This window comes from Sorex araneus, chromosome 9 (genome assembly GCF_027595985.1).
Source record: "Sorex araneus isolate mSorAra2 chromosome 9, mSorAra2.pri, whole genome shotgun sequence".
Classification (NCBI taxonomy): Eukaryota; Metazoa; Chordata; class Mammalia; order Eulipotyphla; family Soricidae; genus Sorex; species Sorex araneus.
The window spans coordinates 64,381,649-64,395,812 of NC_073310.1; the positions used below are offsets into that span (position 1 = coordinate 64,381,649).

The following is a 14,164-nucleotide window of genomic DNA, read 5'->3' on the forward strand; positions in this document are numbered from 1 at the left end:
CCTCTCGTGCACGCCTCCCCGCACTTCTGGGGGTGCCCTGGGTGCAGGCTTGGTGGAGCAGAGGGGATCCCCTGAGCGATGTTGCCCAACCTCCTGCTGGCAGCTTCAGTGTGCGTCCACTTTCCCCTGGTTGGGAGAGAACAATGCACTCCTCATGATCACCCAGGGTGGCGGAGGGGAACAGAGTGGCCAGCGCCAGCCCCTCTCCCCTCTCCAAAGCCCTGCCTCGGCGCCTTCATCTATTTGGTTGACTTTTTCATCATCCCTTTGAATGATCCCAAACTGGACCAGATGGTAGATAAAAGCAGCCCGTGCCGGGCGGGGTGGGAAGCTCGGGCCCCGCAGCCCACCGTCCCACGCGTGGCCCTGGGTGGCTGGGGCTGACATGCTGGTGACTCCGCTCTGGCCACTCTGGCCCCATGGCTGCCGCTCGCTGTGAATGAACCTGTTCCGTCCTGACCAAGTGAGGGAGAGGGAGCGCCTCCTGCGTTTCAGGGCTGCACTTATCCACATTAAGGGGAAGTGAGCTAGTGAGTTAGCAACGCTGGATTGCCTAGGGAAGGTGGTTTCTCAGCACTTCAAAGGATTTCTCTTTCCTTTTTGGGTCTTTTTGGGTCATACCCAGCGATGCTCAGGGGTTACTCCTGGCTCTGCACTCAGGAATTACTCCTGGCGGTGCTGGGGGGTCTGGGGGTGCCGTATGGGATGCTGGGCGCTAGGCAAACGCCCTCCCCACTGTACTCTTGCCTTGGCCCCTTGATTCAAGAATTTTTCTGCAAGTTGAGGTTTTGACGCCCAAGGCTGTATGTCGCATAGCATGGATCCATCTGTAAGATGACTTTGTGTTTCCAAGTGATCGGCTCTCACGGAGCCGCGTGTAAGCGAGGACGCAGATAGGTCTGGAAACCAGCCAGGCGCGGGGAAGGTTTCTGGAGAGTCGTGTGTCTGCAGAGAACCCCTCCGTGCCACCTGTGTCCCCGGCATCCCCGCAGGGAATGAGACATTGACTGACCCCAGCCCGGGAGACAGGGCTGTCCCGAGCATGCCAAGGCCCCACTGTGCACACGCTTCCCGCCGACGTTCTTGGTTCGGTTCTGAGGCTGCGCCCAGAGCTGGCGGGAGCTGCCCGTGGCTCTGCACTCAGGGCTCGGGGCCATGTGTGGCGCTGGGGATGGCAGGGCCGGCCACGCGTGAGGCAGGTAAGGCCAGCGCCCGTCTGCTGTACTATCTCTCGGCCCCCGTACTCCCACTTTCTGAACAATTAAAGGACCCCGGCTCCCCGTGCCAGACAGAATTTGCACCCCTGTCTGGGGAGGATGCATGTGCCCCTGTGGGCCCGGGTGCTCTGTGGGAACCTGCCTGCCCCCTCCCCCCACCCCAGCAGCAAGGTGGGCGCTGGACTGAGCCGGGCCTTTGCCGTGTGGTCCGGAAGTGGGACCCCTGTGCCAGGGAGGCGGAGGGGCTCGGCAGCGGCTCCTGGTGTGCGAGCCGGTGGCTACCCCACGCCGAGGCCGACCAAGCGTCTCACCCTGTGCCGGACAGTCACACATCAGCCCTGAGCCTCTGCCTCAGGGACTACACGGCCGGCCCATGGAAGTGGGCTCCACACTCTCGCCCCCGGCCCCTTGTGGCTAAAGGAAGTGACCCATGCTGGTCCCTACAACTGACTTGGGAGCCCCACACACCCACACACACAGCCGGGTGACCTCCAGGGAGCCAGCCTGGCCCTCAGACCATGTCCCCACTGCACCTTCCCTGGCGTCCCTGCTTTGGGATAGGAGGTCAGGCAGGTGACCCTGGACCTTCGCAGCCCCCGTGGCCCCTGGCTCCCCGAGAGTGTGGTGTGTGTCTGTGTGTCTGTGTGTGTCTGTGTGCACGCGCGCATTTGACTTAGGCAGAAATGCTTCTGAGACACTTGCGGGCTCACCGCAGAATTCTCTGTGCCCTTTCACCTCCGGCTTCTGGCACTCGACCAGGAAGAGAAAATAGAACAAACCCCAGCTGTCTTTTCCACCTTGTGATTTTCAGGTCAGAAGTTCTAATCTTTTTAGACCTCTGTGACATGAGGTCATGACTCACTCTTAGAAAGTTCCAGAACTGCAGTGACCTTTATTTTGTTTCCCCTCCCTACAGATGGCGCTTTCTGGGAGCACTCAGCCTCCCAGTGCCCTTCTCCTGGGGTCTTGGGGTCCTTGTGGGAGTAGGAGTGGGCACCAGGCAGGCTCAGGCAGTGTGGCCATAGGGGCAGACCCTCTAGGGAGCCAGGAGGGGGGTGCTGCTCCCCACCAGTGTCCCCGAAACAAGGGTTCTACCAGGGACGGGACCCCCGTGGGAAGAAGCTGCCGCTACCCCGGGCCAGACTGAGAGGCTGCCAGGAAAGTCACTTGAGTCTGGCACCCCCGAACCACACTCGCTGGTTTACCTCCCGGTTCCCTGGAGCCCCCCGCCCCCGCCCACACCCGCTCCTGTTCCTTGTGGAATTGTGCCGCCTCAGCATCACTCTCCTCAGACCCGCACGCTGATGTGTTGTCTCGCTAGCGTCGGCTCGCAGGTGTCTGGTGTGCAGAGAGTTTTATCACACACAGAAGGATGTCCCGTGCTCATGCCGGCCCCGGTGGTCCGTCAACGAGAAGATGGGAGAAGATGGGTGTCGTTTCTGTGCTTACCCTTGCGGGGCCTCAAGAACAGAGTCCACCCCTCGTCCACACCCTTGAACAGTCTGTGAAAGGGCCCAGGATGTAGCTCCGTGATAAAGCTTGTGTATCACTATGTGAGGTTCTGGGTTCGATCCCCAACACCGCAAAAATAATTTTTTCCCCTTAATTGAAAAAAAATATGTGGAAGTTTCCTGATAATTGAGCTTATATTCAGCGAGGCAACACAAAATGCCGAGACTAATTGAACAGTTCCCAGTTCTGCAGAGAAATCCTGCGTGTTCGACGCTGCTGTGTTAAAGCGTCATTAGATTAAAGGCGTTTATTGCAGGAGCTGAGTTTCGCCGGCTAGAGACATTCTGTTGACCTTTCCTTTTCCTTGTAGTTAAAATTCAAGGCATCGAGTCACATCCCTGTGTGCGTGTGTGCTCACCCTGCATCAGACACGGGCTCACCATCCGGATTGGGACGTAATCGGGGCTTGGTCCTGGGGGAGGTGCAGCTGAGCGGTGTCTCAGAGCTGTCTGAAACGGCCAAACAGGGGCGGCATCTAGCATTATTATTTACAAAAAAATATTATCTACCTGTATGAATCTTGTTTTTCTCTTTTTGAGTCACACCCAGCGATGCTCAGGGGTTACTCCTGGCTCTGCTCTCAGGAATCACTTCTGGCGGTGCTTGGGGGACCCTCTGGGATGTCGGGGATCGAACCCTGGTCAGCTGTGTGCAAGGCAAACGCCCCCGCTGTTCACATGCTCTGCTCCCAACCTGTATGACTTTAGGGTCCCCTTTCATTTGTATTAAGCATCCTTGGTCCGCACGCAGGTGTCTTAAACCTGTTTGGAGTGAGGACACACCAGGCGTGCTCAGGGCTGACTCCTGGCTGGGCTCAGGGAGCCACCTGGGTTCTTAACGACGGAGCCAGGTGAGCTGTGTGCCAGCCAGTGCTCTACCGCTGTCTTACCTTTCCAGCCCAGATTAAATAGTTGTTGTTATTAGCCCATTATGGGAAAGGAGATCTTTAAGAGCTGTCCATGGCAGAGGTCTGGAGGTGTTTGCATGGCACCACCACTCCGTGTCACGCGTGTGTGCAGTGCAGAGCTGCGTGGAGAGGGGTGAGGTCTCCGCCGGCACAATGCAGAGCCAGGCTGCCCCTCATGCACGGCGGCCTCTGCTCCCGCACTGCCGTGGCAGGGCTGTGGGAGGCGGGGACCCTCTGTGGGTGGTCCCCCATGCTCCCACCAGCTGGCACTGGCTTTGCCTGGCGTCTGCACTGTGGTGGTGAGGCGTCCGGCCCTTCTCGAACCTTCATTTCCATCCCAAATGATTAGGTGATTTTGGCTCTGGCCCCCGAGCCTTGGCCTTATGTCCCAATTTCCTTATGACATTCTCGCTCAAAAAATGCTTCCAAAGAAGGAACTAAAAGCTCAAGCCAGATGAGACACATTCAGGGCGGGGCGGGGGGGGGGGGGCGAACCTCTTTTATCATTTGACCAGGAGATTTTTTTCTTATTGTTTTTTTGGCTTTGGGGGGTCACACCTGGCGATGCTCAGGGGTTCCTCCTGGCTCTGCACTCAGGAATCACTTCTGGTGGTGCTCGAGGGACCCTATGGGGTGCAGGGGGTCGGACCCTACCCACTGCAAGCAAGCATCCTGTCCACTCGCTCCGGCCCCGGAGAAGGAGATTTTTAAAAAGAGATGCCCCAGGAAACTCATGCCCGTTCTGTAGGGACGGCTGAAGTTTCTGGATGCTTGCATCTGCAATCAGCCATCTTTCCTGTTTCCAGAGAAAGGTTTTGTCTCCCTGCAGACTGTTTTCCCTTCTGCTAATTTACAGTGATATCTTTGGCCCTGTTTCCATTAGGAGATGAAAGCATGGAAATTAAAAAACAAGTTACAGGAATGAGAAGGTTACTGAATGACAGCGCCGGGAGGATCTACCAGCGCGTCGGCAAGGAAGGAGAGAAACTCAAGGAAGAGCCACAGGACCTGGAGTCCCTCTGGCCGCCGCGTCTGAACGCCCCTGCGGACCCCCAGAGCCTCCAGCCCTCGGCACGAGGGGCCTGGAACGAGCTGCCACCCCACAGCGGGCAGTTCTCAGGGCAGTATGGCACCCGTTCTAGAACCTTCCAGACTCAGCCCCACACCGCTGGAAGCTCCAACGGTACGGCCATTATCAGCATCCGGCACGGGCCTGGGGGCTGAGGGCAGGGGCGGCTTACTGAAAAATACCCGCCTGTTTCCTGAGCTAATACGGTGCGTGGGTTATAGCCATCCTCAGCGTCAGCCTTAGCGGAGTTCACTGGAGAGGAAGAATGAGGGAATATGGAGAAGCCAGAAATCACCGGGGCGCCAGCAGAGGCCATCGCTGGCGAGAGTTTCCTTTATTAAGAAGCTAACGCAGGGCTGGAACAATAGCACAGCGGGGAGGGCGTTTGCCTTGCACACGGCCGACCCGGGTTCGATCCCCGGCATCCCATAGGGTCCCCTGAGCACCGCCAGGGGTGATTCCTGAGTTCAGAGCCAGGAGTAACCCCTGAGCATCACCAGGTGTGACCCAAAAAGCAAAAGTAAAAGAAGCTAAAGCTCGGGGCCAGAGCCATCACACAGCGGGGAGGGTTTGCCTTGCATGTGGCCAACCTGGGTTCAATCCCTGGCACTCCATGTGGTTACCTCAGCCCCATCAGGAGTGATCCCTGAGCACAGAGCCAGGAGTAAGCCCTGAGCATTTCTGGATGTACCCCCCCCCCCCGACACACACACAGAGTTAAAACTCTCATTCACTCTACGCAGATTTTTTTTTGATTTTTGGGTTACACCTGGTGATGCTCAGGGATTACTCCTGGCGGTGCTCAGGGTACCATATGGGATGCTGGGAATCGAACCCAGGTTGGCGACGTGCAAGGCAAACGCCCTACCCGCTGTGTTATCGCTCCAGCCCCACTTTACGCAGATATTATCACAAAGCAATGAAGATGAGGGCAGGAGAGCTACCTGGGTCATTAAAGCAGCTTCCTGTTCTCTGAACACATAATTAACATCCTAATTAACATCCTCTTACTCTCCTGTCAGTCTGTGACCGCTTGGACCCTGTCCGGGTGCAGGCTCAGCCCTCACACCAGGTCACTCACCGCCCCTTGCTCTCATTTTCTTGCCCACCTGATCTGTATTTTAGAACCTGTTTCATGAGGGCTGGAAATTACTCTTCTAAAGCAAAAGTTTCTCGTGTGAATTCTTGTTAAGGAGGAAAAAAAAATCCAAATGGCATTTTTCTCCCCCAAGCTTAAGGAAAGAGTGGATTATTTTTTTAAGTCGGGTTAATTTTCCATCCAGCGACATTGGACTTTCCTTGTTCTAAAGATCATTTCTAGATGCGCTGGTCTCCAGTTTCCTCCCGAGAACGAGAGGAAGGAAGAATGTGTTTTCATAGCCAGGGACAGCACAGCAGGGAGGACACTGGCCTTGCGCATGTCCGACCCAGGTTCGGTCCCCGGCATCCCATATGGTCCCTCGAGCCTGCCAGGAGTGATCCCTGAGTGCAGAGCCAGGAGTCGGCCCTGAGCACAGCCAGATGTGCTTTTTTTTTTTTTTAAAGAAAAATGTGTTTTTGGTTTCCTTGGAAAGTTAAGTGTTGCTTTTCCAGTTCAGTGTCCTTCAAAACAATGCACACTGTTTTGATTTTTTTTTTCTCCTTTTATGGGGTGGGGGTTTAGCGCTCACCTGGTGGTGCTCAGGGGCCGTTCTCGGCTCTGTACTGAGGGACCACTCGCGGTGCTGGGGATTTGAACCAGGGTCGTGGCCACGGAAGTGAAAGCAAAACACTTATCTTAGCTCTCCTACTTTCTCTCTTTGGCCCTGAGTTTTGATCTTTTTTGTTCCTATTTTTATTTTGGGGCCACACCCGGTACTGCTCAGGGGTTACTCCTGGCTGTGCTCGGGGACCACGTGGGGTGCTGGGGATAGACCCTGGGTCAGCCACATGCGAGGCAAGCGCCCTACCGCTGTGCTGTCGCTTGGGCCCACGTTTTGATTTTCCTGAACATAATCTCTCGGAGGTTATAATAGTCCTGAAGCCACCCGGACGCTGCCTCGAGGCCCCCGGGCCCCAGGACAGATGGGCTTCTCGGGGCTCCAGTTACATAAGCCGGTATCAGATCCACTGGCTGGCCTGCTGCCAGGCCAAGGGAGATGGCTCTTTAAAAACTCCTCCAGACAGCGGGAAAGTCAGTTCTCTTTAAAATTAGAGAATGATTTATAACAAGATAAAAAGGGTTGCTTTTGTCCTCTGAAAAACGATAAAAATAGTACTCCGTGGCTAGAAATATTCCCCGCGGCCCTCCTAATTCTCCTGCCACGGGAGAAGTCAGAGGAGGAATAAAATACGCTCTGGCACGTATTAGTAAGCAAACCCCTCTCGGCCTCCCCGGCCCCTTTGTGCTTCCCGGGATGTACGCGTTCAGGCTGCTTCTGGAGCTTGTTTGGGTGTGACGCACGGTGCTCACTGTAGGACTCAGTGTTAGACGCCATTCACATGGGCATGACACATTGCGTGGACAGCGAGATGGAGCACTGGGACCGAGCCCGTGTGTGTGTGTGTGTGTGTGTGTGTGTGTGTGTGTGTGTGTGGACGTCATTCACACGGGCATGGCACATTGCGTGGACAGCGAGATGGAGCACTGGGACCGAACCCGTGTGTGTGTGTGTGTGTGTGTGTGCGCACGCGCGTGTGTATATGCATGCGTGTGTAGGTGTCTGTGTGCGTGCATGTGTGTACACGTGTGTGCGTGAGTGTGTGCGTGTGTGTGTGCATGAGTGTGTGCGTGTGAGTGTGTGTGTGTGTGTGCGTGAGTGTGTGCGTGTGTGCGTGTGTGTGTGTGTGTGTGTGTGTCTGTGGGGAGTTCATGGCGGGCCCGCTCAGGAGCGGGGCTCGTGTGACCGCAGGAAGGAGCAGGTGAGTCTCCCAAAGTCCCAGTGATCTCGGCCCAGACAGACGCGCGTCAGGCTCGGTTCCCTGAGGAAGAGATTCAACTTCAACAGTGATGTGAGACGGACGGGGGGCCGGGAAACAGGGAGGGCTGCGGGATGTCTCCCGATGAAGTGGCAGGACAGGGCCGGCCAGCGGCGCCTGGGCCACGGCCACGGCACAGCAGCTGAGGCCCAGCGGGGTCACCGACCCCAGCACCCCGAACGGCCTGCGGGCCCCGCCACTAGGACCACTGTGGGGTACGGCCCAGAACCAACCAGGCAGAACAGCCAGAATACCTTGAGCTGTCGAGTCTAAATCCGTCCCTCCCCGGCACCCACACCCCGCCGGCCTCCACAGCCCCGCACGCCCACGGTTCCTGAGGCCACAGCCGGGTTCCATACGGGAACTCCGATTTTTTTTTTTTTTTTGGTCATTTAACATTTAACTCTGAGTATGAGTCTCATCCCGCGCGCAGTGGACAGGTCACTCTCGGTAAGCCCACGCCGGCGCTCAGGTTAGTGCACAGCGTGATGTCCGGTGAGTCTTCACGGCGCTATGGGCAGAAATGGACCGGGTGACAATAAGGAACGGGCTGGGGCCTGCGTAGTGCACACAAGCTGGGCTCCACGCCCTGGGAAATAGCACACACCTCGTAGGAGCCAGCACTCGGGTGCTGGAGGCGACCAAGCACAGCACTCAGGTGGTGGAGGCGACCGAACTCAGCACTCAGGTGGTGGGGTTGACCGAGCACAGCACTCAGGTGGTGGAGATGACTGAGCACAGCACTCAGATGGTGGAGATAACTGAGCACAGCACTCAGGTGTGGAGGCAACCAAGCACAGCACTTAGGTGGTGGAGGCGACTGAGCTCAGCACTCAGATGGTGGGGTTGACCAAGCACAGCACTCAGGTGGTAGAGATGACTGAGCACAGCACTCAGGTGGTGGAGGTGACCAAGCACAGCACTCAGGTGATGATGGCAACCAAGCACGTTTTCCTGAGGCGGCTTCGTGCTCTCTGCGCAGGCTCCAGATCCCCTCAGGACCGTGTCTTTGCTCTCTGCTTTGTTACTTCCTTGTGTGGAGTCTGTCATTCTCTTCCTTCTTGCCCAGGAGAACTTCCGGCGGGGAGTCCGTCGGTGGGCCCCGGCTGCTGCACCTGCAACTGCCAGGCGACCCTGCAGGCCATCCTGCAGGAGCTCAGGACCATGCGGAAACTGATGCAGATCCAGGCAGGTACGAGGCGTCTGCGTGTCCGGGCTTCCCTGACCCCCTCCCGGGGTGCTGGGTGCTGAGTTCTCTCCCCACCCGCCTGCCTTGCTGGGCTCCTTCCCATGGATGCTGTCTCGGCTTTCCCGGCCACCCCCCTTCTGCCCCTGGCCCGTCTAGCCAGTTTCTGCCTGCGAGCCCGACGCCCTCAGGAACGGGTTCCGGGCATTTGGAGAGCACCCTGTGCCGGCCCCCGGCTCCTGTCCCCGCTGCAGGACAGAAGGAGCGTGTCTGGCCCCGCAGTGGGGCCCCCGAGCTGGGAGCCACCCAGTCTCCAATGCGGAGGAGGCCTGCCCGCGTCTGGGACCCCACGGGGCACTCAGGCCTCTGGCATGGTCCGTCCACTCGCTGCTGTCCCGGCCCCTCGCCGGCCAGAGGAGAACCAAGCTCTTCCTTTCGGCATGCTCCAGCCTCCGTTCCCCTTCTCTGAGCCCAGGCTCCCCCACAGCCGGACCCCCGGGGCCACGGCCTCGCGGCACCTTCGGTCAAACGGTTATTGCCACAGCCCTGTTCTCTCTACGCAGTCACCACCCTCGCCCTCTCAGCAGGGAAGGTCCCCGTGAGCCACACCGTGGCCTGTGGGGTCGACATCCAGGAAAGGCAGCGGGCGGAGACGGGACCCCGTGCCGGGGAGAAAATCCTAGAAAAACTTTAATACTCGGTGATAGGGTTTGATATAAAAAACGTAATACTTAGGCCTGTCAGCCTCTGAGATTACCTAACGTGAGGGGAACAGAAGGCGCTCGGGAAGCGCCGATTATGCTCCGGACCCACGGGTGGCACCCCCGGGAGCCACAAGCCCCTCGCCGGGCCAGCAGCACTCAGCCGGCCTTGCTTAGTCATGATAATCTGTGTTCTTACGAACCTAGCAAAGGTTAACATCTCCTAAATAAGGCGCTCGGAAGAAAGGTTACTTCATTATGTACGGATTCTCCCTCCCTCTCTCTCTTATGGAGGAAGAATTTGTTAGCACTTAAGAAAATATGCACATGAAATTGTAATGATTTATTTTGTTCCTTAAGCTCCTTACTACTGAAATGGCAAACTACAAATTACAACCATTTAAATCCTTGACTGAAGCCTTTTTAGAATCTATTAAGTAAATGCCACTTTGTCGCCGTGTTTTCTTTCCTGCACCTCGCAGATTAGGGCAGTAAACGATTCCAAAGCCGGAGAATAGCCGAGAGGATAAACTGAATAAATGAGTCTCCTTTAATTTTCTTAAACTTAAGAATTGGTGTAGTGCGGGTAGATTTACTTAAGCTCCGTTGCGTACAAGGCTCGGATTTAAACTGCCTTTAGGAAGTTTCACCTTTACTTCAGGGAGGACCATACGTCTGGATGCCAGGGACCAGAGCTGTCTCACAGTTTCGGGACAAGGCAAGCACCAGAGGTCCCCTGAGCACTTCAGCGCAGAAGTATTTTTACTTTTCGCTGGCATCGAGGGGCTTGGAAAGAAGTGGTCTCTGGGAGGCAGCAGTTCCGAGACCTCTTGGCTGGCAGCTGGGTGAGAATGGAGATCTAGCCCTGGGTGAGCAGTCAGATAGAACAGGAGAAGTTGGGGCCAGAGCAGCACAGCAGGGAGGACGTTTGCCTTGCTTGTGGCCGACCCAGGCTCAATCCCCAGCATCCCATATGGTCCCCCGAGCACCGCCAGGAGTAATTCCTGAGTGCAGAGCCAGGAGGAACCCCTGAGTTTGGGAGTGACCCAAAAAGAAAAAAAAAAAAAAACAGGAAAAGTTCTCCACTCCTAGGCTGGATTCACGGAGGGTTTTGAAAGCAAGGCTGCAGCCCAGAGCCTCCCGGAAGTCCGATTCCTCTGGTCTGGGGCGAGGCCCGGGCAATGGTGCTTTGTAAAAGCCCCGGTGACTTGCTCGCGCCGCCAGGGTGGAGACTCGCTGAGCTCGCCTAGTCACCGCGCAGGTAGGAAACTTTCCAGCACTCATTACAGCACCAGTAACCGCTCATGCTCATTTGTAATTTTCTCTCCCATCTGGGGATGAAAAATACCATGTTTCAAGTGTCAACACTCTTTATTTGCAAAGGGATAGAAACTGATCCGCACTCACCCACATTTAAAGTCTGGCATTTTCGTCTGGCTTAAAGTTACGTGTCTCTGTAAAATAAAGTAGGCATGTGCGCGGGTATCTGGGTACGCTGTACTGATAGTTAGCCCACAATAAAAATCACGTAATAGTGCCATACTTTCCTATTAGAGCACTGTATACTTTCCATTTGAGTATTGTTAAGCGGTTAATAAACAACTTCTCAGAGTACACCTGTGAAAACCGTAATTACTCCCCGTGCTAAGTATCGATTCAGTGTCAGAACTGCTCCATGCGTATGCCTTTCCTCTTGAAATTCAAGCTGCTTTGGATTTTACTAACTTGCTTGCCTTGCTAAGAACCCTGTTCTTTTCTTTCTTTTCTTTTCCTTCTTTCCTTCTCTCTCTTTCCCAGTTTTGGGGCCATACCCATCTGTGCATGGGCTTATTCCTCCCTCTGAGCTCAGGGATCACTCCTGACGGTGCTTGGAGTACCGTTTGCGTTGCCGGGGATCAAACCCTGGCTGGCCGTGCCCTGCCCACTGTGCTCTCTCTCTGGCCCTAGAGTTGGGTTATTTTCTGTGGTGGTCTTATGTTGTGGCCTGGTCTGAACCAGTACCACAGTGCTCCGGGCGTCAGGAGCGAGCGGGCAGCCTGCATGGCGAGAAAGGACGGAAGCGGCCGCTGTCAGTGGGCAGGCTTTGCCCACCTTGGGGACCAGTCGGAGAATCAGCCAACAGGTCTCTTCTGGCCAGACTTGCCCAAATCACTGGCCTTGTTCTGTCTCCCTTGATTTTGGAGATTGCCGAAGGGTGAGTTTCCCCTTGAAGGCAGTTGGCAGTGGCCCGGGTGAGCTTACAGAGCGTGGCCCCCGGGTTCTCATGGGTAAGAAACTGCCCTGTGCCTTTCACATAAAGCCACGCACGTTTTCCCGCCGCTCGTTACCTTCCTTTGCGTCCTTCCCACAGCGGCGTGGTGGGACTGTTTGCTGGCATCAGGCCCAACTGCCTCTGAGCTACCCCGGGGCCAGGGCTCGAGATGTGGCCGGCCTCACTTCATCCTCAGTGGGCCTCCTGTCGGGGCCAGAGTGATGGGGCAGTGGGGAGGGCGCTTGCCTCGCGCACGGCCGGCCTGGGCTCCATCCTCACCGAGCACCGCCAGGAGGGATTCCGGAGTGCAGAGCCAGGAGTAACTCCTGAGCATCGCCGGGTGTGGCCCCCAAACAAAGACTAAACGAAACGGGAAGGGGCCTGCTGTTGGTGCAGAGACGCTCCCGGGCGGGAGGGCGTCTCCGTCCCCTGACGTGTCCTGTTCACTGTCCCCGCAGCTGGAAGCCAGAGCCGGCAGCAGCCCCCCATCTCCCTCGTGTGCTCGCAGCGAGCGGCTGTGTCACGCAAGAGAAACAAGAAGAAAAAAGCCCCCCCCAAGACGGAGCCTCTCACCGTGAAGCCCAAGCCCAGCGCGTCGGGACTGGGGTCGGAGCAGACGGCAGACACCCCCGCGCCCGCGCCCCGGGCCACCCAGCACAGCCCCGAGGAGAAGCGCCTGCTGGGCTTTGGCATTGTTCTCGAATCTCCTTCCTCCGATGTAAGTTGATTATTTTTTTTTCCTGGCCGCTGACGTAAATGTGACAGAACTTCCAGGAGTTTTATAGTCAGAACGCACTTCCCCCCCCCCCCCCCATTCACGCAACTTCCCCCCTTCGCTCGTGGGGGCCCCAGAAAGTCAGAGAAACTTGCAGGACACACAAGGGAAAGAGGACAGGCGGGCATTGGGCTCCGGTCTGGACCAGGACTTTTCCCCTGGGGAGTTCTTCTCTGCCTTGGCTACTTCGACGGGTTTCCATCCTCGGTGTCTGCAGGAAGGGGGGGGCATTAATAACCTGTTCCCTAATTTCTGTAACATCTTTAATTTTGCAGTGGCCATTTTCAATTTCCTCAGCTTAGAGAACTAAAAGAACATAATTAAATCCTTTGTAGAGGGGCGTCAATGAACAAAGCCTTCCAGATAAGGTCACACCTTTCGAGAAACACAAACTAATAATAAAAAAGGAGCAGGAGTGCTAATTCTATTTTATAGATGCAAGCAATACTGCTAATTAGGGTGAGGAGCCGTGCCACTTAGTCTGCGTAATGATAGGTTAACACACTGGAAAGGTTTTTTTCTATTTTAATATCTGAGCCGTCGGCGGTGCTGTCCCCAACGGGGGGCTCAGGCAGGAGAACTGGCCACCGACGGGTGGGTCTCTGCCTGTGGCCAGTGCCCTTCCCTAGCTCTGTGCCCTCGCTGGCACCTGCACCCCTGTTTACGGTCTCCACTTGTTGAGAATTCCTAAAATAAACGAGATGCCTGATCTATTATTATCCGATAGCATAGGATGAGCCTCCCGCTGAGACTCCCACAGCCCTGATGGGATTGGAGTTTGGCCCTACCTTTCACACTCGAAATAAGAAATAAATTGCTATTCAAAAAAATAAATAAATAAAGTGTTCACTTTCAAACTGCAGAAAGACAATTCGCCAGCATGCGTCCACGGAGGTCATTAAAAAAAGGGAATGACAAAAATAGCGATCTTGTGACATTTCTGGACAAGAAAATCATTTGAACTTTCATCCAGTCCTTGGAGACAAAGAGATTTTGTCCACCTTTTCATCTATGAATATAGGCTACAATTGCTTAGAAGTTTTTCTAGGCTAAAAGCTTAGTTTGTTTTGCTGGCCCACACCCAGCAGGGCTCAGGGATTACTCCCGATTCTGTGTTCAGGGAACATGCCTGGTGGTGCTCAGGGGGCCATATGGGATGACGGGGATCGGCCCTGGGCTGGCCACGTAGAAGACCACTGCCCTACTCACTGTAGTGTGGCTCCCTGGCTAAGAACTTAGTTGTTTTTTAAAAAGTCATAAATTGGGGCTGGAGAGATAGTATAGAAGAGTAGGGAGTTTACCTTGCATTGACTAATCTGGGTTCGATCCTCAGCACTCCGTAAGGTTCCCTGATCGCAGCCGGGAGTAGTTCCTGAGTGCAGAGTTAGGAGTGAGCCCTGAGCTTTGCCAGGTGTGGCCCAAAAAAACAAACAAAAAAATCATTAACAGCGATGTGCGAGTTTGGGTTACTCAGCTCATTAGATCCTGTGATACTTGTTACTGCAATTACGACCTCAGTTTGTGAAACCCACACAGATTACATATCTGTAAGCAGGTGGATTATTGCTCAACAGAAATACATTTAATG

General features: G+C 55.5%; 1 protein-coding gene across 3 annotated transcripts in view; it reads left to right on the forward strand.

Annotated features, from left to right (window-relative positions):
* Positions 1-14,164, forward strand: part of BEND7 (BEN domain containing 7) — a 79,501-nt gene that overhangs the window by 17,827 nt on the left and 47,510 nt on the right. For all 3 annotated transcript variants that reach the window (XM_055147565.1, XM_055147566.1, XM_055147567.1), the window contains 3 exons: positions 4,520-4,819; positions 8,733-8,855; positions 12,260-12,519. In XM_055147565.1, the coding sequence (XP_055003540.1) occupies positions 4,520-4,819; positions 8,733-8,855; positions 12,260-12,519 (683 nt within the window). The remainder of the gene's footprint in view (positions 1-4,519; positions 4,820-8,732; positions 8,856-12,259; positions 12,520-14,164) is intronic.